Source organism: Ostrinia furnacalis, unplaced genomic scaffold (genome assembly GCF_004193835.3).
Source record: "Ostrinia furnacalis isolate ACB-3 unplaced genomic scaffold, ASM419383v2 OfSCF0611, whole genome shotgun sequence".
In the NCBI taxonomy this organism is placed as follows: domain Eukaryota; kingdom Metazoa; phylum Arthropoda; class Insecta; order Lepidoptera; family Crambidae; genus Ostrinia; species Ostrinia furnacalis.
Genome location: NW_021130850.1, coordinates 171412 through 198596, shown reverse-complemented (window position 1 = coordinate 198596; position 27185 = coordinate 171412). Strand labels below are relative to the sequence as shown.

Genomic DNA, 27185 nt, shown 5'->3' with positions numbered 1-27185 from the left:
TATAAAAAAAATAGAATTTAACGTTTCAAATAAACTTTTTTTCAATTATCTTTCCTTGCTTGGCATTTAGCGCCATCTACCGGCGAGTAGAATTTAATTTACAACGAACAACTGTTACTATATCATACCGCCATCTATCAGAGAGTAGTATCAAACAAATTACATTGTAATACAGGATACCGTCAATAGATGGCGTTGTCAACTTTTGCAAGGTGTTTTGCGTATCATTCAACAGATGGCGTTATACCAGTTTTTCTTATATTTCAAAACAGATATTTTCCTTGAGTATTTTTCTCATAATCGTGATCCAGTTTTTATATTTAAAATTAATGAAACGTAAATTAATATCATCTGAAATAATACTCATAAATCACTTTGGTAAGCGGCATTTATTACAAAAAGAACATTACAAAAATGATTAACGTAAAATATAGCTAAAAACTTATAATTACTTATTGTAATGTACAAATAGTGATGCTCAACACGCAAGTTTAAAGGTACATTAAAATCTCTTGGTAACACTTTCTTACGTCTAGCAAATACCCAATAGAATGTGTAGTTTCAGCAAAGTAGAACCAACCCCAATCTTCCCGTGGATATCGTAAGAGGCGACTAAAGGACAAATACGCGACCATCAGGCCTTCCCAACCCGTCTGGCCAGCGTGGGGAGTGTAGGACAAATCCTCTTGCCTCTGGTCAATTAGAGGGTCGTACTCCTGCAGCTGAGACTGAATGACCTGATGATCTTTCTTGGCTCTATTATTGTCCAACAAAATACATGGCATTTATTCTCTATTGGGTATGAGCTAGATGCACTTACAATAATACGGGTGTAACAATCTTTCATAATTCGTGTTTTAATAATACATTTTAAAACAATTTATTGGGCAGCAATGTAACATTCAATAGTTTAGGGCCTTGAATACGTTAGGGGACTAAAATACAGTCAGCGTCAAATTCGTGTGACGTGTGACACCCAAAGTGGCCAAAAAGTTGACATGACAACACAACCTTATTCCAATTGTAACAAAGACGTGTCGCATACTTTTTGGTTACTTCGGGTGCCACTAACTGTATAGTTCTTGCAACTCACAAAAGCGAGTGAGCTTTACTTGAGTGTTTACGTGTACATGCACATAACGATAGTGTAACGTCTATCAAAACTTTTGAAAAACGATCAGTAGCGAGCCACCACACATGTAAAGCTCACTCGCCTTCGTGAATTGCAACAACTATACATAGGAAAGATCTTGATCATTAAAAAACAAATGGATCGAACCCGCGACCTTTGGCGTGGTAGATGTGTAATTTGTTAACAAGCCATCAGGACATGAGAATAGGCGTCCGCCTGTTATTAAAATTATGTTGTCCCCTAGTATATTCAAGTTATCAGAGGTTATTATAATATGTATTATAGACCAACATATTAAATTCTTAATGTACATACACTTTCACAGCCTTTGGGCGTAAGTTTGAATGAAATAGCAATTTGGAGTAGGGTTGCCAGGCTTCCGGGAAATCCGGGATTATCCCAGAATAGGATGTTGTGATGTGATGATGATGTGATGATGTCCTATGTCCAGTAATCTCACTTGAAAGTCTTGGAATTTGACCGTATTTTTCACAATACAGTATTGACACATGCTTCAAGTACTTTTAGCAAAAAAAGCCCATTTTTTTGGTTGTGTTTTTCCCAAAATATCCGCGTTCAAAGTTTGGCAACCCTAATTTAGGGCCAGCATACACTGGCAACCTAAAGAATCACTCAAGCTTTTAAGCTAGGGCTACATCGATGACTGTGATCTTATATTCACAGGAATATAAATATGTTCATTATAAATCGTGCATAAAATTAGTCGCTTTTTCGTTTGCTTGAAGATCTAAGAAAGTTTTTTGACTTTTGAGCAGTCTACAAATGTGTCAACCAGTTGATTGTGGATCAAGCTGCCAGTGTGTGCTAGTCCTAATATCGCAGTTATAGATGACCCACGCTGAACTGTCCCACCAAACTCAATGACAGGGGGCATTCCCAATCGTTCAACTGCATGGTTTCCAACATGGCAAAAATCGGAACCAGGGATCCGGTATTGACGGTGGCGCCCACTGTCAATGTCATGGATAGGATAGTTCAGTATATTGGAACTATAGTTTTATTTTAATCTGTTCTTGTCAACTTTAATAAAGTTATAAGCGATACGGCTTCAAATGAAAGTCTGTAGGATTGAGCTAACCAACTCGCGTATAATTTAAGCGAATTTGAACTCTATTTCCTCACACATACAGCTCTTATATTCGACAACCCCATTGGTTTTCACTAGAGAACGGATCACAGCGCCCTCTTTAGTTTCTCACCAAAAAAACACGTCCATTTAAAGTCCTATCGCTGTACAGTCAGCGTCAAATAGTTCGAGACACCCAAAGTAGGCAAAAGTTCGCAACACGTCTTTGTTTCAATGAGGGCTATCGTTTTTATACTTAACAGTTGGCACCCCTGGCGGTTGACAGGACCTTACTCTACAGTGGCGCCATCTTGATGAGTACAAATGGGATAGTCCTCCTACCACTTTAGCGCTCACCAGTTGGCGCCACTGTCTTCGCTACTAGCAAGTGACAGGACCTTACTCTACAGTGGCGCTAACTGGTGAGCGCTAAAACGATAGCCCTCATTGGAATAAGGTTGTGTTGACAACTTTTGGCCACTTTGGGTGTCACGAACCATTTGACGCTGACTGTGTACAATGTACATACATAAGAATGCTTTTTGTATTTTACAACAAACAAATTGTAAATTCAATTAAGCTCTGTGTTTAACTATAAACTAATTCGTTGTATTTGTATCTATTTATTTAATAATATTGTCGAAATTATGATAAATCCTTAGAACAGCTATTTATTTAATAGGGGATCGGACAAGAACAGTAATTGAAATGAAATGGTTTCTTTGCGCTCATCAGTTAGCGCCACTAGCTAAAGCCCGCACGTAGAATTTCGTCCAATGACCCCAAGCTACCCATCCTTATCGCCCGCGCGTAATTATATTGCTGTCGCGACTGTCGACAGGCGCCCGCAGTGAGTGTGCGAGCACGACAGAAACATAATTACGCGCAAGCGATAAGGATGGGTAGCTTGGGGCATTGGGAAAAATTCTACGTGCTCGCAGACCAGACTATAGTAAGGTCCTGTCACATGTGGCTCAGTAGCGAAATGACCCTTGTGAATAAGGATTTAGAACTGTTTTTCAATGGGACGACGTAACAAAACTTCAATCGCTGAGTTGCGACTTGCGATCCTATCGAGTAATCAATCGTTCTATCGAAATGAACCTTGTGAATACGTTGTGAATCCTGCCTACTGGAGAGGTTAACTCTTGATTAATCAAATGGAGCAAGTAAAGATCTTCCCATATAAATAAAAATTTCTTTTTGTAAGTTACTTCGAACAATTATTCCTGAATAGTGTCCGTTCCCCTATTTCAACTTGTAATATTAAAATGCTGATTTATTTAATTATTTAATTAACCACAACGTCATATTCACAGGAACAAAGAGAGCACTTTATTTCTATAGTCTGGTCTGCGAGCACGTAGAATTTTGTCCAATGACCCCAAGCTACCCATCCTTATCGCTCGCGCATAAAATTATATTGCTGTCGCGCTCGCACACTCACTGCTGCCGCCCGTCGCACAGTCGTGACAGCAATATAATTACGCGCGAGTGATAAGGATAGGTAGCTTGGGGTCATTAGACAAAATTCTACGTAGGTACTTGGGGACCAGACTCTAAGCTATTATATCACAATAAAATGAGGCCTATTGACATTTTTGGCAAATACTAAAAAAAACTTTAAATATACAACCATAAGAACCTGATTTGAAATGGCAGGACCGTAAAAAAATACATATATTTCAAAAATTGCTATCGATTTAAATAAACACAATATAGAAAGACATTAATTATGTACATTTGTGATTTAAAAAAGATATGTAATTGTGATTTTCGATATTATGTAATTACTATGCATAACTATTTTGTAAATGTCAGATTTTTTCGGCAAAAGAAATACCTAAAAAAATATGATTGTAGACAAAATATTTCACCTCAAAATTGTTTCCATTATCAATTAATTATTAAATTTTATATTAAGTCAAAATCTATTTTCAACCGACTTAAAAAAAAAAGGAGGTTCTCAATTCGACCCGTATGTTTTTTTTTTCTATGTTTGTTACCCGATAACTCCGCCAATTATGAACCGATTTGAACAAATCTTTTTTCGGCGTATAGGTAATACCTCAAGGGTGGTCCCATTTAAATTTAATAATAGAAAAAACAACCCCCAAGGGTGGAAAATTGGGGATGAACTTTTTTATACGCANATAACTCCGCCAATTATGAACCGATTTGAACAAATCTTTTTTCGGCGTATAGGTAATACCTCAAGGGTGGTCCCATTTAAATTTAATAATAGAAAAAACAACCCCCAAGGGTGGAAAATTGGGGATGAACTTTTTTATACGCAATATCTCCGCCGATTATAAATCAATTTGAACGATTATTTTTTAGTTGAATAGGTATTATCAAAAGGGTGGTTTCATGCGAATTTTAAGAAAATATTTCACCCCCAAGGGTGGAAAATTGGGGTTGTTTTTAGTTTTTTTTTGTGTTCACGCATTTGAAGTCGGTTTTATTTTTTTTAAAAGTTAATTATTATTACTGCAAGATTTTTAGTGGCCTGTAACCAAGACTTTTTTTTAAACTTGAATCTAGTTTTAATATCACCAGGTAAAATCCTGTGTTATGAATATTAATAATAAAAAGTGGTTTTAAACCCAAGCCCAATTTTTTTGCCGGCAGTTTATCAGTCAGTGCCGATTAGCAACATTTATAGACTAGGAAATTATTTTTAGAAATGTCTTAAATCTTTGCAAATGTTTAAACGAATTAACATGTACAAATCAAAAGGCCTCACCTTTACAATCCTTAAAGAAAGCGATAAAAAACTTATTTACAAGAACTTAAAACGTTACACTTACCACTATGACTGCACTTGCAAGGAGTCCGGACAGACATTTTCAAACGCTGCATCTTTCTTCACGCTTAAATTTTGCACTGGTTCTTCACATTCTCCACTCTTCATCAAGTTCAAACCTTGGTCAGCGAACTCACTGTGTTTGAACATGATATGCTTCTCCAAACTTGCCTTCTGCACACACCGATACACACAATGCGGACACTTTACAGATTTCTGCCGAGGCCTGTACGGTTTCACTTGATTTTTCAAGTCTAGCTTCTCCCCTTCCTTTTCGTTTAGATGCCTCTGCTTGTGCTTAGTTAAATTGGTCTTCTGAACGCACCTGTAGTTACAGATATCACAACTGAACGGCTTCTGGTCTGTATGTAGATACATATGTTTCACTAAGTTCGGTTTCTGGACTGTCCTGTAGTCGCAGTAGGGACAAGCGAAGGGCTTATACCCTGTGTGCGTTCTCTCGTGGACGACTAGGTTGTTTTTTTGAGCGCACCTATAATCGCAGTACTGACATCTGAACGGTTTTTGCTTCATATGGACTAAAATGTGCTTCGCTACGTTGTTTTTCTGACCAGACTTGTAACTGCAGAAGTTGCAAGCGTACGGTTTATCTCCAGTGTGTATTCTTTCATGTATTTTTAAGGTAGCAGGCGCTTGGCACCTGTAAGAACACTGGGAACACACAAACTTGCCTTGCTTCTCACCGTTTTCATCCATTTGTGCCTCCATACAAGTTTTGGAGTGCTGCTTAAGCAGTCTTTTCGATGTTAATATATCGTTACAGTTAGAACACGCATACTTTCCTTTCACATATGGGATTATATTCAAATCATTTACTTTCTCCGCTTCATTTTTGACTTCGTACGGATATTCTTGATAATAAATTTTGTTTTGGTCAGCCGGTTTCAAATTTTCTTTAGGCTCTTCCGGTTTGGATGCGTCAATTTTGACAGGTTCAACGCCGCCATCTTTTTTCGGATCTTCGTACGGGCTGTTGTTCTCGAATTGTCGGTGCATCACCAAGTTCTGAGGGTTGTCTCTGGTGGCAGCGTAATACTGAGTCTGACTTTGTGGTCGGGGGTACAAGTCCATATTGCTGATGGCTGGTAAGGTAACGTGGTTTGAGTAGACATAGAGCGATTCTGGATTCACGTTTTGGTTCTGACTGTGGTCTGGGATGTGACCTGCAATTTTTAATATTTGATTAGAGAAGTTCAGACTATGGACTCTTTCATAGTTCATATCAGACTTGTCAACTCGGAAAGGGATCAATCAACACCGTATCGCCTATCGTGAGCTGTCATCGCCTTTCGCGCGCTGTCAATCGCGAGGCGAGGCGTTTACGTTACGGTGCGGATAAGTGTGCGTTGCAGTATGGAGTTTCATACAAAGAATACTGACCGCCTCGAGTTGATACGGTTACGATCCGTTTCCGGGTTGATATGCTGCGTCCTTAAAACGTTTTCAGCCGGATTCTAGTCGTCCATTTGCAGAACCGCACACAGAAAGTTGTTCGACAAACGCGTAGAAATATAAGAACAATCACCATCAGTTAGTGTGCGGTCTTCCAATTGCACGACTGCTCCCTTTTAATTAGGAAGAGCTCTAAAGTGCATCAGGCAGGATACTAGCATATAGCACCGGAAGACATAGTAAGGGCAGGCCTCCCCCTAAGTGGGTCGACGATATGGTAAAGGTCGAAGGAAGTACCTGGAAACTGGCGGCGCAAGACCGATCGTTGTGGAAATCCTTGGGGGAGGCCTATATCTAGCAGTGGACGTCATTTCGCTGAAAATAACGAGGACCAGGAAACTAGTTACGACTCTGGATGGTGTCATCAACACAATGGTTGGTTGCATAAGTTTGAATCGAGTTTCAAACGCCAAACGCTAAAAATATGGCGCCAACCAAAACATCATTATATACCAAAGTCAAGGCCAAATAAAAAATGCCTTTTACCTTGGTTGAGGTCACGGTCGGAGATGCAAATAATATATTCATTTAGACGATGATATGTATAGAATTAACATTTAAAAACGCCCGGACGTAGTCATAACATTAGGCGCAGGAGTCGATAAAAAAATAACGATCGTTTAGTCTAGCTAGAATATTGAAATTTTCAACTAGGAGACAAAGAAATTGCAAACAAATATCTTTCTTCTTTCTTTGCAAGCCAAATGACGTCCACTGCTGGACAAAGACTTCCCCCAAGGATTTCTACAACGACCGGTCCTGCGATGCCTGCATCCAGGTACATTTCCTTAGCTAAGTAATTCCTAAATATCTGTTGCCAGACAGATAGTAGAAAAATTTATATCGTTCCCAGTTTCATTAAGTTTATAATTTATGTCAGTCTCATTGGGCTCCGTCGGATACCGTCGAGTTTTAGTGGGAAGCCGCTCTTTTGGCACTTTTACTCAACCTTTTTGGTCACTGGGTGACACGAACTATTTAACGCTGACTGTGCTTGTGAACTATAAGCCCGGTTTCCACCAAGACCATTTTTTCTATAGAATTTGACAGCAGTTGCAGCGCGGAGAGATGTGGAAAAAATTAAATCTGACTGGTTATTCAAAATACTTCACCGCTCCGCTCCGCCTTGGTGTAAACCGAGCCTTAGGTATATGCAAGGAATCAACGATGTCTTTTCAGTAAATTCATCATCATCATTTCAGCCATAGGACGTCCACTGCCGAACATAGGCCTCCCCCAATGCTTTCCACGTTGATCGATTGGTAGCGGCCTGCGTCCAGCCACGGTAATTATTACCGTGGTCCAGCGCTTCCCTGCTACCTTTACGATTCAGTAAATTGATTACACCCAAAAAAGACCTTACATAATATTTACTTTTTTAGCTTATATTTCACATTCAAACATGACCTTTGACACTCACGAAAGTAGTTTAAGTGAACTTAGATGCGGCTGACCTTTAGCCTCATCCATATTCATTGGGAAAAAAATAAAAAAGTCTAAATACCACCAGATGTTAATTTGAAAAATTACCGTGAATTTAAAAATGCTAGAGTTATGTAAAGCTTTGATTTTGTCTGTACTTTACATAAGACATAATTTCTACACTTTTTTTATGAAATGGAAGTTTATTCAGTACATAGGGCTTTTCTTTACGAGATTGAATCAAAAATGAGGAGGTCCGTAAACGAACTAAAGTCGCTGACATAGCCCGACGAATTAGCAAGCTGAAATGGCAGTGGCCAGGGCACATAGTACGCAGAACTAACGGCATGGGGCAGCAAGGTTCTGGAATGGAGGCAGCGTACCGGAAAACGCAGCGTGGGACTTCCACCCACAAGGTGGACCGACGACCTGATAAAGGTAGCAGGAAGGCGCTGGAGGCAGGCCGCTACCACCCGTGCGATGTGAGTCATTGGGGGAGGCCTATGTTCAGCAGTGGACGTCCTATGGCTGAAATGATGATGATGAGGGCTTTTCCAGGGCACTTATACACGTCCCAAATATAGCTTGCCCTACCACCACTTCGGGACAACATATGGGCTGGTGCTGAGAAGTGGCGGAAGAAACTCAGTCACCTTTGTAAGCCTCTTTTTCAATCTGCTGATTGTTTAGTTCTATAAACTACGCAACTGATTTTGATGCGGTTTTTTTTAGATAGAGTGATTCAAGAGGAAGGTTTATAAGTATACTAGCACCCGTGCAAAGCCGGGGCGGGTCCCTAGTTAATAATAAAAACTTACCATTCATAGTGTTAACGCCAGGCAGGGGTTGGGCTTGGTTAATATTCTCGTAGAAGTATCCATCATCGTCCTGCTCCGACTTTATATGGAAAGGCATCGGCAGCAAATGTTCGTTTTCCAACCTTTGGTTCTCATGCAAACTCATGTTCTGTGTCACCATCCTTTGATCCAACCTCTGGCCCAACGTTTGGTCCAATCTCTGAGGAATGTTTGGATCCAATCGCTGGGCCAAGCTTTGTTCTAACATATTCTCTGGCAGAGAATGCATAAGCGTTCTTCTTTCTTGACTTTGAAGCAATTCATGCTCCAAATTACGATTCAAATGATGCGACAAATCTATTTGGTGATTCAAATCATGTGGAATATCAGTCCTTAGATTCTGTGGTAAGTTTATATCAGTTAAATTATCGTTTAAATTCTGTACAAGAGTTTGCGTCAAACTATTCTGTAATTCCAACTCATTGCTTAGACTTCTAGCCAGGTTTAAGTCTATGTTTCTGCCCAACATGACGTCATCATGTCTTAAATTTTGCGGTAGCTCATTAGTCAGGTTGTGAACAAGATCTAATTCTAAGTTACGTTGCAAATGTGCAGGGATATCATTAAAATTGAGGTTTCTGCTCAAATGGTTGGTTTTAAGCATGAGTGTGGACATCTGTCGTGGAGATAACGGCAGCTGGAAGTTGTGCATGATCGATCCAGCGTTTAGGGAGCTCTGCATGGCTTGGTGGAGCTGCTCCATCGATATCGGAGTGTGCTGGTAGTCGTTCATTTCGATTTGTTGTGACTTTAGTTGGAGCTGTAACAACAAAGAAACAAAGATACAAAAAATACTCTATAAATTATTTGATTTGGTTTTATGTAGTTTTGGGTTATTTACATTAGACCCTGTTTTATTAGTTGTATAGAATTTTGCAAATTTTTTACAGGCTGTTTAACTCCCTAATCCCAAACTGATATTAAATGAGGGTTTTCGCGAATGAGAGATCCGCCAGATGGCAATACGTAGACGCGAGGTCCAAATGCTGCATGATTGGTTATTTTTGACATGACATTGACAGATATGTCAAAATCCACCAATCACGCAGCAGTCAGACCCCACATCCACGTCCCGCCATCTAGCGGATCTTTCATACGCGAAAACCCTCATTAACAAAAGAAGCTTTGGGATGTTTTAAATCAAGAGGATTGAGTTTCATAAAGTAAATATAATAAAAATTTATTTTATAAGGACCATAAAAAGTATTTTAAAGTTTCTTTTACCTTTTAGATATTTTATGAATAATTCTGTATTTTTTTTATTAATTAATTAAGATTTACAAAATATAAAGTCTGTGAATATTAAGTATGATTTTGGAAGATGATATACACAAAATCAATACACAAAGTACCTTAATAACTTACCTACTTAAAAAAAAGTATAAAAATATTAGTTAATCACAGTGAAATCATTTCGTTTAGCATAAAAACAAAATTATTTATCCACAAAGTAATACAAAAAAAATATTGTAGTTATCACTATCATGTCAACTTCTTGGTTAAGTTTGTGAGTAAATTTTTACTGATACAATCAATAAATTATCAGGGTGTCCACTGCAAATGTTCGAAAAAATTCCCTGACTTTTCCCTGACTTTCCCTGACATTTTTTTCAAAATTCCCTGACCAACTATGTATACAACGTGTCCCAAAATTCAAGGATAAGCCGACGCCACAGGATGGACATAGTCATGACTACTTTAGGAAAAATAAGGAAAAAAATCTATCTCAATTATTTTTTAACTTACACAATAAATTATGAAATTCAACGAAAATTGACACCCCTTATGATATTTTACATNAGACAAAATCTCAATGTTTCCCTGACTTTCCAGGTGACCCCTCTATTTCACTGACTTTCCCTGACTGCTATGAGCTTCCCTGACTTTTCCCTGACTTTCCCTGACTTTCCAGAATGTGGACACCCTGATTATTCTAATATCTCCGTGTACAAACAGGGGTTGTCATTAGAACCTCGGAAAACAGTTTAATCTTCATTTTTTCATCTTTTTTTAGACTTGGTTGAAATCAACACAATGGTTAACTTACTGTTTCAACATAGACTTTGTAGTTCTCTTCATCAATGACATTTGGGTCCTCTCGCTTCACGAAATCCATATTGGTAATGTAATTTCTATTTCACTTTATTAATAAAAAAATATTTTAATTAAATCAACGTTTAGTTCATAACCTATCAATTACATTTTTCAATTATTTTATTTACACACTTGTATGATAATTAAATGCCTATTAATTATAACATTAAATAAGCTGACATAATTAGTTTTAATTGAACATCACAATTACGTAAATCTATTTAGTAAATTACAACGATTTTTAGATTCATTTGACGTTAAAAACGAAATGAAGAATGAAAGAAAGGAAGCGACAATAGACTAAATAGAGTGACGGTTCTAACGAACATCTGTCCGGGGATACAGGGGTATTTACTAAATTTTCCCTATATTGAAAATAAATCTTTTGTACCTCTATCTTTTCAAGAAATATTTTCTTTATTTTTTACTGACGTGAATGAGTTTTGTGTGCACCAAGCGCAGTGGTGGACTTAGAGTGTATGATTGATGCCTCTATCTTTGAAAACTCGAAAAAAAACAAGTTTTACGTTTTTAACTGAATTGAAATTACTCAATACTCAATACGTTTATTGCTTCCTTAATAGTACATTTAGGTGTTACATAGTTACATTTGGAGATCATTAAGGACCCTGTTGGGCGCAGCAAACTAAAAATTTATAAGAGAGGCTTCTTTTTATCAAAGATAGAAAATTATAGTTTAGGTACATCGCTAATGAATTTTATCGTCAAATATTCTTTTATGGTGTAATAGCATTTCGTAGTTAATAGCTTTTTTAGTCCTGTTATTATATTATATTACTAAATAATATCGACCTTCACGTTCGGAATCGTTTTTTTATCTGATTAGAGCTAAGTAATAATTGTGAATATTTATTTTGAGATAATGTACATGACTAAATCCAAAACATGATAGTACGTAAGAGTCCACAGGGCATTATCCCATCAAACCACAAGCGGTCGCATGAATGAGACCACGATAGCATTATTGATTCTATTGTTAGATTCGCGGGCATCAATCACACAGGGCTACATCAAAACAAAATTTACCCTACTTTTGGGTAATTAGTTCACTTAAAGTGACAACATCAAATAAAACCAAAAACAAAACAAAACTATTTTCGTTCAGAAATCACATCTTTCGTGTTTGATAAAATTTATTGTTTTGGACAAAATTGAATACGTTATTTCAACTTTTATTATGTAGTCGTTTATTAATAAAGATATATTATAAATAAGATTTGTAAATAGGCTGCTATAACGCATACATAGCTATTGTTACATTATCAAATAAATAGCGACGTTTTACCTGAAAATAAAACGTTTATTAAACATACTTACCTTATTCGAAGCCTTTATAATGAGAGTAGTGTCTGTCTTTTCCTGTTTGAGTACTAGTTTTGACGTATAATCTGCCCACGTGACTTCCGCTCCGGTCCCCCACCGCCTAAGCACGCCTCAATTAACGACACTAGCGCCACCAACGGTAGCTCGAAACTAGGTTTCGATATTCTCGCCATTGTGTTTTATGACACCAGGTAGATTTAAAAAGTAGGCTTCGAATAAGGTAAGTATGTTTAATAAACGTTTTATTTTCAGGTAAAACGTCGCTATTAAACAGTACTGTACCGTTATTCGAAGCCTTTATAATGAGAGACGTGTCTATTATCTCCTGGTGGCGCTGTGTAATCGCCAATGTGATCAATTGAAGAATAAGACATTGATCAGTGAGAAATGTTATGAATTAGTTAGAACTTTAGCTTATCTGTCTACTGAGTGGTAATGTACTGTGTGTAGGTACATTATAATATTTTACAGAACGCAACCTGCATCTGCATCTCCGTAAATTCACGTCTAATGCATCGTTTATTAACAACTATGTAATAATGAACTATCGGTTACTTTACGTCATGTAAAAGGCGCAAAAGCTACGTCCACCCTCACTCACAGTATCAGACCGTTGGATGAATTTAATAAGCTTCGGTAGGAGTGAATAATTATTAGGTATGGATAAGAATATTCACTGGTACAGTTAAGGTCGCTTGCCGATAGCGGGCGTTTGATGATCTCCAACATTTCCCACATTTAGGTATCAGCTCAGATTTTAATATTTATAAACCTTTACAGGACCGTAGCCTAGGTGGACGGTGTAATGAATAGGTGACAATAGCTAGCCGGCTATGTATAGGTACGATACTTTTGTATTGCCTGAGTATTCCGCGTTATCGCTGTTCGCTAGGGATAGCGAAGTTTGAGTCGGAATTGATAAAATTTATAATAATACAGACTTTCCTAGTACAAACTTAGTAAACTTTGCGGTTTACAAACGTCGGTGCTGTGGTAAGACTGTGCGACCATTATCTTTAGGGCTAACAGTGATAACTTGTCAGCTAGATCAGCTTATTGACGGTTAGTCAACCAGCTTAATTCAGAGCAATCTTAATATGTAATTATGTATTATTGTAATTACAATTATGATAATAATGTTATAGGGCTGAACAAGAGTTTGTTTGCATCAACACAAAAACTATCTTTGTGTTGGAGTCCTTTAACCACGAATTCTATGTATAAAATCATAATAACATCATTCTACCACCAATAGTAGCGGAGCATCAATAAGAATGTTGCGAAAGCGGGAAAAGTTATGCAAACGAAGTCGCAAGCACAGCTAGAATTAAATGATAGTTTCGTAGCCGATCTAAACCTTATCAGGTTTCATCAAGGCCCTTAGGGTGGGCATCGGATTTAATTTCGAATGATTTATTTTCATCACCCTGAATGCCGTTGGACGATCGCTCATTTGCACGATGTAAAAATATTTATGTAATGATGTTTGTGTAACACTAAGTTTTATATCATCGCCAATGTCACTCATGATTCATTGAAGTGTACATACCTAAGTTGCCAGTAGGTAGGTAAGTACTAATTTTTGTGACAATAGTCAGCAGAGACAAATTACTTTATTGACCTAGCGAGTCGGGTAGGTATTAGAATATTTCACGAGGCTGTTGTACTTAAAACAAGTTAACTCGTAAACAGTTGTGTGTGCCACAACATTTTGCTTGTGACTACCTTCGTTACAGTATAATAATTGATGGATTTAAATCACATCAAATACGAATTTTGTAAATTGTACTATGAAGGTAGGCGAAGGACTTTCGGCCCCAAGCAAAGAGCTTAAGAGTGCGGCACATTATCCAAAATTAATTCCAACCATGTTTATGTACTTCTGTGTGACCCTAAGGTCACAGTGATAATTGGAAAAATCAGAGTTAAATTACTTTCTTGGACTGAAGGTTTTGATTTATTCCCTTTAACTCCTCGTAAAAGTCGTTCATATTCATACGACAATTTTTATTGAACCACAGAGGTGCACAAAAGGTCGAATTAACAATATGACATGGTGTCATATGACATTAATAATAAATTATATTTATTTACTTAAATTAAGTAGACAAGACGTAGTCATTGACACTATAATAGGGCACACGGAAAGTTCAGTTAAGAGACTGAAGACTTGTGTGACTTTTGGTATGCAATCTTTTCTCCAACGAATGTAATGGCTTGTATAAATGAGAAAATAACAAATTGTAGTATGTAAACCTACGCGGTTTAATATATATTTAGTAAGTACGGTTTACTAAAGTCACTGTTTTCGTTGTACAGTGAAATTCAATTGCGAAATGCGTTACCATGCAGCGTGCCCAATTTGTTTTAAGCTCAGATAAGCTTTATACTTTTGGTTATTGTGGATCATAAGTATTTGGTATTGGGTGCCATGAGCGCCTCAAGTTGGCGGTTAAAATGCTCTTTGCCTCACGCAAATCATGAATTGTAGTGTTATAACATGAGAAGAGCCAATGCTTTAGGATTTGTAACGTTACGTGACTTGATCTGTATGTTTTTGGTAACCGAGACTCGGTTAGGCCATTTTGTATTTATGGAGTTCACCTTTTACTGTTACTAGTTTGTAAGACTGTTATTATTTTGTTTATTTATTTTATATAGGTAAGGACCGACTTCATTGTGTTTATTATCCAGACTTGTGTGCTTTTATTACAATAGGGGCATGGGTTATATCTGACCCCGAAGCAAGGATGGGTCCTGAGTTACCCCAGAATGAAGTCGTCCAATAGGTAAGGGCGCGAATGTCGCGACTCTTTCTGTGCGAATCAATTGCCGTCAGAACATTTGCATGAGTCTGTCGGTGTACTATAGGTATGTATAGGCAGACAAATACTTATTTTAGTATTCAGTACTTTGTGGTACCCGCCAAGCGTCTATGAATGTATACCTTATTTAAAAGACTATCAGGTCAATAGTTGTAACTTTACTATGCAGAGGCTGCATAAAGGCTTAAGTTTATTTAATTTCTCCAGGCGTTAACTGTTCGGTACCAAAAATTCAGGGCGCATAGCTGCGGCCCCGATTAATTAACATCCTTCAAGATTCTGAAGGTTTAGGGCGATGCCCTTGTATCATCTCGGCAGTAATGAAATAAGCCAAACTGACACGAATCGAGTAATTTTTGCGTAATCTCATGATCTCTGTCTCCACCTTTTACCCATGGCAGGTCTTAAATAGCTTACTTTTGTCATGAAATAAAGCATTTTAATTAGGGTTCCATAACCCTTGAAAATTATGAGGATTTGGGGCGATGCCCTTATGTCCTCCCGGCAACATCACTTTAATTTTGCCGTGCAAAATAGAATTTCAGAACCTTTTATAGTTATGCGGATTTAGGGCGAAGCCCACATGTCTACTCGGTAACTTTACTTATTTTCGTTTGCCGTGGAATAAGGCGTTTGGGTTCTATAACTCTTCAAAATTATGAGGATTTAGGACGATGCCCTCATGTCTTTAAACCGCAAATACAAACGAGCGAGGTTGCTTGGCTCGAAATGTAATGATTTGAGTCCGATTCTCCTTGGGTAATCTCCTATCCCAGAGGGATGAGGGATAACATGAGAGTTTAGAGCGATGCCCTAAGATCTCTCGACGTAAATAAAAATGAGCGAGGTTGCTCGGCTCGAAATGTAGTGATTTGAGTCCGGTTCTCTTTGGGTAATCTCCTATCCCAGTGGGATGAGGGATAACATGAGCGATTAGAGCGATGCCCCAAGACCTCTCGACGTAAATAAAAATGAGCGAGGTTGCTCGGCTCGAAATGTAATGATTTGAGTCCGGTTCTCTTTGGGTAATCTCCTATCCCAGTGGGATGAGGGATAACATGAGGGTTTAGAGCGATGCCCTAAAACCTCTCGACGTAAATAAAAATGAGCGAGGTTGCTCGGCTCGAAATGTAATGATTTGAGTCCGGTTCTCTTTGGGTAATCTCCTATCCCAGTGGGATGAGGGATAACATGAGAGTTTAGAGCGATGCCCTAAAACCTCTCGACGTAAATAAAAATGAGCGAGGTTGCTCGGCTCGAAATGTAATGATTTGAGTCCGGTTCTCTTTGGGTAATCTCCTATCCCAGTGGGATGAGGGATAACATGAGAGTTTAGAGCGATGCCCTAAAACCTCTCGACGTAAATAAAAATGAGCGAGGTTGCTCGGCTCGAAATGTAATGATTTGAGTCCGATTCTCTTTGGGTAATCTCCTATCCCAGTGGGATGAGGGATAACATGAGGGTTTAGAGCGATGCCCTAAAACCTCTCGACGTAAATAAAAATGAGCGAGGTTGCTCGGCTCGAAATGTAATGATTTGAGTCCGATTCTCTTTGGGTAATCTCCTATCCCAGTGGGATGAGGGATAACATGAGGGTTTAGAGCGATGCCCTAAAACCTCTCGACGTAAATAAAAATGAGCGAGGTTGCTCGGCTCGAAATGTAATGATTTGAGTCCGATTCTCTTTGGGTAATCTCCTATCCCAGTGGGATGAGGGATAACAAGAGGGTTTGGACCAATGCCTTACTAAGACCTCTCGACGTAAATAAAAATGAGCGGCGTTGCCTGGCTCAATATGAGACTCCTTGAGTGTTTGAGTTTTCTCCTATCCCGGTGGGATGAGGGAGAAAAGGTTCTGGCTCCTGGTTTTTCCCTGTTTGCTCCAAGAGAACTTACCCTCGCTACAGGATTATGCTGCTGCGTTTTGGTTACACTGCCATCTAGCTTGCCGAGTAGCCAGTTTGAGTTTTCCACTGTAGGTATTTAGCATAAGGCGAAATCTCAGATCGATCTGCGGAGCAGAGTTGCGATCGTATTGCTGCCGAAAAATTTTCCAGACGCCGCTAGCATCAAATAAACTGCGTATCAGGCTGAATAGACGATGTTCATCCTTCACCGTTTATTACACAGACTCACTGTTTATCTACACAGTAACAGCATAGCGTTTTCCTGAAATCATAGTTTAAGAAAACCACAAAGGTATTATTATACCTACGTACCGTATCCTAATAGGACAAACTGCACACTTCACTCTTGGGTTATAAGCCATGCGTTAGACTTCCATAATGGCGGTAGAATAGGTACGTCGGTACGCTACCCTACCTAGTGGAAGTTTTCATACTTTCCCCGGATGCATATTGATAAAGGTAGTTTACCGTTTATTTATTTTGTTGATTTATAAATCAACACAATCCGTCCGATGGAATTCGTATGTCTGAAATGGTATTGGTAAGTTGGTACTTACAGCTTATTGTAGCAAGCAATCACATCTTGCGACTATCACATTACACCACACCATCCTTTGATTTGACCTCTACGCCAACTCTTGCTCCTCTTCTGCACGTGGACATAATATTTCCTCTTTCCTTTTGAAAATAAAGACATCTAACGGAAAACCCTTAGGAACAAACACAGCTAAAAAGGAGTGTTATACCGTTAGGAATGAACATTGCTAAAAAGGAATATTAGTTTTAAAACACATCTAACGAAAACCGTTAGGCACAAACATTGCTAAAAAGGAATGTTAGTTTTAAAACACATCTAACGGAACACGCCGTCAGGTACGAACATTGCTAAGAAGAAAAGTTAGCTTAAAAACATATCTAACGAAAAACCGTTAGAAACAAACATTGCTAAAAAGTAATGTTACTTTTAAAACACGTCTAACGGAATACCGTTAGGTACAAGTATTACTAGAGAAGAAAGATAATTATTTAAAATTACACTGAGTTAGATTGAATGCAATCTACCCCCGAACGGTAACACCGTTGTAAAAATAAATTACACTGCGAAATAAGTAATCACAGTAATTTTTATAAGTTTTCAGCCAGTACATAATAATTTAGAAGTACTTACATTATGATGGTAATATTTTACCTGAATCACGTCACGACTAGTACCTGTGAGATGGGTCGCGAACTAGCGGAGCTAATTCTACGACCGTCTCGAACGGGAACTAAAACACCAATGGCGAGAATATCGAAACCTAGTTTCGAGCTACCGTTGGTGGCGCTAGTGTCGTTAATTGAGGCGTGCTTAGGCGGTGGGGGACCGGAGCGGAAGTCACGTGGGCAGATTATACGTCAAAACTAGTACTCAAACAGGAAAAGACAGACACTACTCTCATTATAAAGGCTTCGAATAACGGTACAGTACTGTTTAATAGCGACGTTTTACCTGAAAATAAAACGTTTATTAAACATACTTACCTTATTCGAAGCCTACTTTCATTATAAAGGCTTCGAATAACGGTACAGTACTGTTTAATAAAAAATTTGTAAAAAAAAATTTAGTTTTTGAATGACCTTCAAGATTGTCATTGTCAAAAAATAAATTCATGTTTGCGGCAAAAAAAATTGTCACAAAACTTTTAACTCCCACACACAGTGCAAGTGCAAAGTTGCTGCTAAATAAAGAATTCTATTGGCAACGAACGTAAGTTTCCAAAACTTATTTTACATTACAAGTTTTGCCGAAAACTGTGGTCCCGGTCTTTGTGAGGTTAGTTACATACATACATTTTATGCATATTAATTACTCATTTCAAAGTATTTTCCAGAAGCGAATGGCTATAATCTTGAGTAAATAGTCACATTATCCAGAAATAAATAGGTTTAAACTCAAAAACTTCAAGTACTTATCATATTTTTTTTAGTTAATAAAAATATAATTTTTAGTTCTTAGTTAAATTGTAGCTTTTTTCTTGTTGGTTCTATCATTAAAATATCTCTCGTAGAGTTATAATCATGATTGAAAATATTTCCCAATGCCCCTTAAACAGATTGCAATAAAATGTTACGAAAACCTGGTATTGAAGTATGTTGTATTTCAAAATAATTTAATGTTTTCTACATTTAACAATTCTCTAAAGTGAGTATTGCAGAGATCAGAGAGATTTGAGGTCAGATCATAGTGTCAAAGATTGAAAAGGCAAGATGATAAACTCAAATTATTGAATAACAGTTATCAGTTGTTGCACCTCAACTTATGTATCTTCTTTTTATTAAAATGCATTGCTAAAATGTATTTATAACTTCCAAACTACTGCACAAAATTGAGTAGATAATTGTTTTTTCTGTTTGGTATTGTTAAGTAAATTAAGTAAGTAATTTTTAATACTAAAAAAAATAACAGTACAAAAATAATGTGAAAATCAATAAGAGAGGACTATGTTCAACAGTGGACATCCTGTGGCTGAAATGATGATGAACTGTGATTGATTGTTAAGCAGAATAGTAGCACTTTACCTAAATTTAACACCTAAACCATTGCATCTATTCTTTGCAAATAAATACTTTGACTTTGATATAAAAGAAAGACTTTCTATTGTGTGTGTCTGAAAAGCTTTTTTTTTACTACTAAAGGCAATATTATTATTTCCAGGCTATCAACCACAGCAGCAAACATGGTGAAGACAGCGCTAGTGATCCTGGCCCAAGGTGCGGAAGAGATGGAGACCGTCATCACTGTCGATATGCTGAGACGGGGCGGTGTAAGTTTTACGCAATAATCATCATCATTTTTAAATAAACACCTGAAAAATTTAAATGCCTAAGGAAAGAATTGAACCCACGACCGTTTGTACCGGGCGACTACTCATCCAACTGAGCTATTAGACACTGGATGAACCCGTCGAAATTTACAAGTGTAATACACTGTTACGGCCGCATTTTATTTCATCAATGTTGGGTATTTTAAACATCCAACTATGATTTTTTCAAGCCATTTCTACAATTTAGTTTGACTTATTATGGCTAAGAAATAATAATAACTGTCATCATCATTTCAGCCACAGGACGTCCACTGCTGAACATTGGCCTCCCCCAATGATTTCGACATATGATTTCAAGTGTCATATTAGCAGATGATTCAGAATCTACTTCTATCTTATCTTAGTATGATAAGATAACTTCTAAGTGGTTCTACTGCCACTTGGTGGACTGACGATGAACCAGGCGTTGTGGAAATCCTTGGGTAAGGTCGTTGTCCAGCAATGGTGGCAATTTGGCTGAAATGTAGATGACTTCTAAATATTTCAACAAATATAATATTCTAAATAACTTAACAATGATTCATTCTAATCTACTATGTTATCATATTTCTAATATGTTATGATTATTTCGAAGTATTTCATCATGTTCACTTCTCAGTAATAGTTCTCAGCTACATTCTCATCATGACGATGCATATTTTATAACTATATCATCATCATGATGGACATTTTTTATCCAAATCATCATGATCACGCACTATTTATAACCATAATATCATGGTTTTTGGGACAAACGTTTTTGGATAGGTATCCCACTAGGTGAATCTATGATCTGGTGAAGCAGCGTATGACTGGTCATTGTAGAGATTCTTGGAGGCCTTTGTCCAGCAGTGGACGTCATTTAGCTGAAATGATGTTAATGAGAATAGAAAATCCCCTACTCTTCCCATGAATGTAGTAAGAGGCTGATAAGGGACAAATATGCGAACATCAGGCCTCCCCAACCCGTCTGGCCAGCATGGGGAGTGTAGGCCAAGTCTTCCATTTGCCTCCGTTTTCGTTGCGGGTCCAATGACAGTTTAACTTTCCCCGGGACAAACTTGACCTTCACTGGTTGGGTTATTGGCGGTCAAGCTGTAGATCCTGGCTACACAGGAGTTGCAGCGTTGGGAACAAGAGGTGGGATAAGTCCCGTGTGTGACTTTTTGACTGTCCCCACAGGTGGATGTGACCATGGCAGGACTGGACAGTGACGCGCCGGTGCTGTGTTCGCGTAACGTGACACTCGTCCCAAACAAGTCTTTGGCTGATGCTTTGGCCGAGAAGCCTCAGTACGATGCAGTAAGTAACTAACTTAAACGTTCAAATTCTAGTTTTTATTGCAAACTATGTGGCTATTGTAATGGTTTATACTTAGGCTGAGTTACACCATAACTTTAACCGAAACTATAACGATAAGCGGGTTTTTTGGTATGGAGTTTAACAGACTTTTGACGTTTGTTAAAGTAAGATGGTGCAACCCAGCCTAAAACAAATGATACTTGCTTAAGTGAAGCAGAAACGCTATGCAACGTCGAACGCACAGCATTGAATAGAGCTCTGTGATAGCTGACCACATGAAGGTATCTTGAAATTAACATCAAATCCGTCTGTGACTGTAGTCCATTGAAGCTGTAAAAAAATAAACTTGAAGCTCCAAAAGATAAAGCCATTTGGTTTACAATTTCCAAGGCAGGCAGCTTCTCTTCCCTGCTTTCCCTTCCCTCAGTTAACTTATGAATAAATGTGTTTTTATTATTTTCTTCCAGGTGATTCTCCCTGGAGGTTTGGAGGGCTCAGACCGCCTCAGCAAGTCGTCTGTAGTAGGAACACTGCTGAAGGAACACGAGAAAGCTGGCAAGATCGTCGCTGCTATCTGTGCTGGTAAGATCTTTGCGTATACAGGGTGTCCCAGAATGGGTGAATCAAACTGATAGGGGAGGTATCTATCCTTAAAAAATATGAAAAAAAATTATGAGTTCGGATTTTTTTTTAAATAATGTGCTCTAAACTCGAAATCTAGTCATTATTTATAAAAGTTTGTTTACAGATAGATAAACGAAGCGATCATGTACAATTAATATTAGTAAGAAAAAAGTACAAATAAACTCCAAACGCAGCAAATATATCCAGATACTTAGGCAAAACTGATTTATTTTTACTTTAAAAAAAATGTACCCTTATGCGCTTTATTTTTTTTTTCTTCATATTTTTTAGGGATAGTACGGTCGACAGCACGTCAACGTAAACACTGCGGTATCTTACGTAGTTGCGATAGGGGCGAGTTTGCAACGAAAATGTATAGCTTGATGTGCTGTCGACTGTACCTACATTAGTAGAGCTACCTTCCCTATCAGTTTGATTCACCCATTCTGGGACACCCTGTATAAGGAGTTTACGTTAGGTGGCTCGCAGAATCGCTAAAATCAAGTGCCAGTGGGCGGGGCACATAACTCGTAGAGCTGATGGCCGCTGGGGCGGTAAAGTTCTCGAGTGGCGACCACGAGCCGGAAGACGTAGTGTGGGCAGGCCTCCCACTAGGTGGACCGACGATCTGGTGAAGGTCGTGGGAGGGGCCGGTCGTTGTGGAATTCCTTGGGGGAGGCATTTGTCCAGCAGTGGATGTCATTCGGCTGAAACGATACGTTAGGTGTGCTCGCTAGCGACTGCGTCAAAATATTTATGAAGATTAGTTCTTAAAAGTAGCCGCTAGGGGCGCTGTGCAATCTGTCACACATTTAATGTCATTTTTTACGCAGTCGCTAGTGGCACACCTAATGTAAACTCATGGTAAGCATACTTAATTGTGCTTGTTATCATCATCATTTCAGCCACAGGATGTCCACTGCTGAACATAGGCCTCCTCCAATGACTTCCACAACGCCCGGTTGGTAGCGGCCTGCATCCAGCGCCTTCCTGCTACCTTTATCAGGTCGTCAGTCCACCTTGTGGGTGGACGTCCCACGCTGCGTTTTCCGGTACGTGGCCTCCACTCCAGAAAGTTGGCTAGTTATGTATATGGCTTATTATGTACCAATAAGGTCTGTTTTCATTCGACAAAGCATGTAACGTCATACGTCTCCGTCAAAAACAAGATGGTGGTTAGTCAAGATGGCGGCTGTTGAAGGAGAAACTAATTAAAGTGTATTTCTGCTTGATAGTGTCCACAGGCATAGCGCGCAGCAAGCGTAATGACGTCATCATACACCTCCACCAAAAACAAGATGCTGACTATATTACTGGCCTTTAAACAGCTAAAAACCTTATTAGGTATCAACAAGGTGTATTTTCTCTCGGCAAAGTGACGGCATTTGACATCATTGATCATAATAATTATGAGCCTCGACCAAAAGCAAGATGGTGGTTGTTCAAAACAGTTGCCTTATTACACAAATGACACTGTATTTCCGACTTTATTACGTAGTATTAAGGTTTATCGCGCGGTAAGCGCGTGACGTCATACCCATCCACTAAGAACAAGATATTGTCTAACTTACTTGCATTTAAAGATAGCTGCTGTTGTAATAGCAACCTTATTCCGTACCATTAAGGCATATATTCCTTCAACAGCGCCCACAGCGTTTGTCGCGCACGGCAAGCGCGTGACGTCATACCCAACTACTAAAGTCCGGTCGCCGAGAAGATAGAATTTCGTACAACGACCGCAAGCTACCCATCCTTATCGCTCGCGCGTAATTATATTGCTGTCGCGACTGCGACGGACGGCCGCAGTGAGTGCGAGCGCGACAGCAACATAATTATGCGCGAGCAATAAGTATAAGTAGTTCGGGGTCATTATACGAAATTCTATCTGCTCGGCGACCGGACTTTAAGAATAAGACCGTCTAACTTACTTGCGTTTAAAGACAGCTGCTGTTGTAATAGCGACCTTATTCCATACAATTAAGGCGTATATTCCTTCAACAGCGCCCACAGCGTTCGTCGCGCACGGCATAGCGCGCGGCAAGCGCGTGACGTCATACCCATCTACTAAGAACAAAATGCCGGCGGCTGACTACACGTACGTGGAAGGAGAAAGAGTGGTGGTTGATGGGAACATCGTCACCAGCAGGGTAAGTCCATTAGAATAGGCTAATTATAAAAAAAAAACTTTTAATCCGTCAATTATATTATCAATCAATCAAACAAGTAATTAAGAAGTTATGGTGCGTTGAAGTTCCGTGTGACGTCACAAAGTGTTGCACTTAACCACGCCTTGACGTCACAGGCCTCTTTTGTTGAACTTTGGCGCAATAAGTAAACTGACGGACTAATTCAAACTCGTGCTTTATTACCCAGAAAAATCTCTATTTTAATAAATTATAATAATTCTGCAGAGTATACAAATAATCCCACATAGTATACAAATAATCCTACAGAGTATACAAAGAATCCTACAGAGTATACAAATAATCCTCCAAAGTATACAAACACGCCTCTTATGTATCGCGCTTTAGAAACTAAACGCGAAGGACCCTGCCTTCAGTTTTGGGGGTTCCTAATTTACTCAAAGAAACTTGAAAAAGTCGAATGCCTTAGGCGGGAATCGAACCCACGAATCGATAAGAAATTTTAATTACTATTAAATCGCTCAATGCTTTGTAAATCAATAAACGTTATTTATGTTACGTACGAAACAATAAACAAAAATTATGTTTAATTAATTTTGAGCTTTAATTCTTTGTCATAAAACTCAAAATACAATGCAAATCACCTCCAGGGACCCGGAACTGCATATTGGTTCGTCCTGTCACTTACCAAACTACTAAATAAACCTTACTTCCTATTTATAAGACTCAAAATACAATGCAACCAATCACAATTTAACTTGATCCGGCCTCCCACGCGTCGAACTACTGAAAAAGAAACCCTATTTCCTTTTTATAAGACCCAAAACACAGTGTAACTAATTACAAAACGACTTGATCCGGCCACCCGCGCGTCGAACTACTCAAAAAGAAGCCCTATTTCATTGTCATAAGACTCTAGTGCAACCAGCCACAATTTAACCCTTTAACTTCCAGGGACCCGGCACTGCATATTGGTTCGGTCTCTCGCTCATCGAGCTATTGGCAGACAAGGACACAGCTGCCCAAGTGGAGAAGGGAATGATCATTACTGGCTATTAATTAGTAATTAAGTCTAAAAATTACACCCTGTATAAGCTTATAACAAGCAATGGTGTAAGTATAATATTTGTATGTTATGTAATAATAGTAATAATTAAGCAAAAAAGTGATAATTCAAAATTAGTATCCATATTTTTAGAATTTGGTTCGTTTTTTTTGTTACTAAAATATCCAGGATTGGTTTTCGTTTTGATTTTAAGTCTAAAATATAATTTGTTTTAAATTGTTAATTTGATTTTCATTTAGCTTTTCCCCCATTTTTAAAGTGCCCCCTCGCTACCTCTAGCACAGACTAAATTAATAGAATATGGGACCCATAATAACTTGACTAAGCATACTTTTTGTTATTAAAAATTGATAAAAAGTTCATTTTTAAGGCACAGAATTGTATAGAAGAAAAATCGTATAATAAAATAAAAATCGATTTCCTAAGCAAGACGTATATTTGATATTGCAATAAGTAATACTAATGCCTGTTTTCACCATCAATCCCTATTTTTTATGTGACCCCTGTGGTAACAATTAACAGGAATTTTGTTTACATAGGGGTCACTTAAAAATTAGGGATTGATGGTGAAAACGGGCATAACTCTAGTAATAAATACAAAATTAAATAAATTACACAGAGTAAATGCATTTTGAGAGAGTAACACACCAATTAATACAATTTTGTTCAAAAAATTGCAGTTCAGTACAGAGTATTAAATTATAGTTTTAATACAGGGTGTTTAATGTACAGTGACAGCACATTTTTAATGCAAAACAGCGCTTAACGAATAAGTAAGATGCTACTACAGTGATAACTTGACGTGCAGTCTTTATTACATACTAATATCATTTGGGGATATTGTTTAACTGCCAGATAACTTCTATCTGAAAGATATAACGGTCTTACTGACTGAGCCATTTCTATACAAAATATGACAAACTTTAGAATACTATTTTTTTTTACAAAAACATTGTTGTTCGGCAAACATCTTGACACAAGACGGTGCCTGGCATAATTAAAGCTGACATTATTGAAAAATCTTTTCCATAAAAAAGTACACACAGTAGCGACACCCTGTATACGTATAAATAAACTTAAATACAACTGTCACAGTCTTACAAAATGAGATTACGAAGCTTTTCTACGTATTTTTGGCAAAATATTAATACTATGAGCACTAACATACAGGCTGATAGATTTAACTAAAATCAGAGTGTAATAAAGGTACAGTTACACATATTTCTCATTACTAAAGTCCGGTCGCCGAGCACGTAGAATTTCGTCCAATGACCCCGAGCTACCCATCCTTATCACTCGCACTCACTGCGGCCGCCCGTCGCACAGTCGCGACAGCAATATAATTACGCGAGAGCGATAAGGATGGGTAGCTTGGGGTCATTGGACGAAATTCTACGTGCTCGACGACCGGACTTTAGCACGAAAGCATGCCACTTTTGGGAAATTGCTACTTAGTAGCATGTGTTGAAACATTGCTAATAATAAGCATGCTTATTTCGAGTTGTTCGACCACGCTTGTTAATATAAGCATGACATTTTATGAACATGGTGCCTCAGTACTAGCAGTAATATTTTAAATAGCATTGTTCTAATATTCTTCCTACATTGATGAGTCGTAAGTGTAAACACGGTAAGCATATAAATATCACTAGAAAATATGGTATAAATTAATCACAAGCACAAACTATAATTGCAAACATACAACACAATTATTTCCACAATTTAAGCCTTATTTCTTTAGTAATAAAGTTAAATATCAACTGAGGATTTTTGCCCATTATACCATACATTTGCATTAATATTAATACGGTTGTCGTATACCTACACACACACTTGAAAAACTAGACACATTTTCAAACCATACATATAAGTATGCGATTGTGTCTATGCCTTTTTAGTTTAATCCCATGGCAATTTCAACCTTATTTTAGAGAATACAAGACTATTTTTAGTTTCTAAATTGAGTTACCTTGAAGTTCTTTCATTAAGCCGAATTTTCTTTACCTTTGTAATTTAAGAAAAATCTTAGGCCCAGTTTTTTTATCCATAGTTAAAAATAACTGTCAAGTTTAATGACATGTGGCTAAATATCAACAAAATAAGCTTGAGGCTGACTAGTGACTGAGTTTCTTGCGCTGCTTCTTCTCAGCACACTGGCCCATGTATTGTTCCGAAGCAGGGTTAATACTGGGACGTGTAAAAGTGGTTTTTAAAAGCCTACTTGCAAAAATAAAATGAGTTTTATTGAGGCTTAGTAC

General features: G+C 38.1%; 2 protein-coding genes across 3 annotated transcripts; one reads left to right on the top strand and one right to left on the bottom strand.

The window, feature by feature from the left end:
• Positions 1–4804: 4804 nt before the first annotated feature.
• On the bottom strand, positions 4805–11139 carry LOC114366296 (zinc finger protein 90). Its single transcript, XM_028323130.1, has 3 exons — positions 10825–11139; positions 8739–9537; positions 4805–6209 (listed from the first exon to the last, which is right to left on the bottom strand). The coding sequence occupies exons 1-3, from the start codon at positions 10891–10893 to the stop codon at positions 5032–5034; spliced, it is 2046 nt and encodes a 681-aa protein (XP_028178931.1). The 5' UTR covers positions 10894–11139; the 3' UTR covers positions 4805–5031.
• A 7428-nt stretch (positions 11140–18567) lies between these two features.
• On the top strand, positions 18568–24923 carry BmDJ-1beta (DJ-1 beta). 2 transcript variants are annotated; one of them, XM_028323119.1, is made up of 6 exons: positions 18568–18695; positions 19644–19752; positions 20974–21093; positions 21561–21675; positions 23719–23864; positions 24816–24923. In XM_028323119.1, the coding sequence occupies exons 1-6, from the start codon at positions 18598–18600 to the stop codon at positions 24918–24920; spliced, it is 693 nt and encodes a 230-aa protein (XP_028178920.1). In that variant the 5' UTR covers positions 18568–18597; the 3' UTR covers positions 24921–24923. The 2 variants fall into 2 exon arrangements, with proteins under 2 accessions (XP_028178920.1, XP_028178921.1); XM_028323120.1 differs by having other exon boundaries at positions 18568–18761.
• Positions 24924–27185: the final 2262 nt, after the last annotated feature.

Bases quoted from the DNA above. Each gene is read 5' to 3' on its own strand.
- BmDJ-1beta (XM_028323119.1), top strand. From the start codon at position 18,598: ATGTTTGCGGCAAAAAAAATTGTCACAAAACTTTTAACTCCCACACAC. The intron at 19,753-20,973 runs GTAAGTTTTACG...CTGTCCCCACAG, and splicing joins ATATGCTGAGACGGGGCGGT to GTGGATGTGACCATGGCAGG. The intron at 21,094-21,560 runs GTAAGTAACTAA...ATTTTCTTCCAG, and splicing joins AGAAGCCTCAGTACGATGCA to GTGATTCTCCCTGGAGGTTT.
- LOC114366296 (XM_028323130.1), bottom strand. From the start codon at position 10,893: ATGGATTTCGTGAAGCGAGAGGACCCAAATGTCATTGATGAAGAGAAC. The intron at 9,538-10,824 runs GTAAGTTAACCA...TTGTTGTTACAG, and splicing joins ACAAAGTCTATGTTGAAACA to CTCCAACTAAAGTCACAACA. The intron at 6,210-8,738 runs GTAAGTTTTTAT...TAAAAATTGCAG, and splicing joins TGGCGTTAACACTATGAATG to GTCACATCCCAGACCACAGT.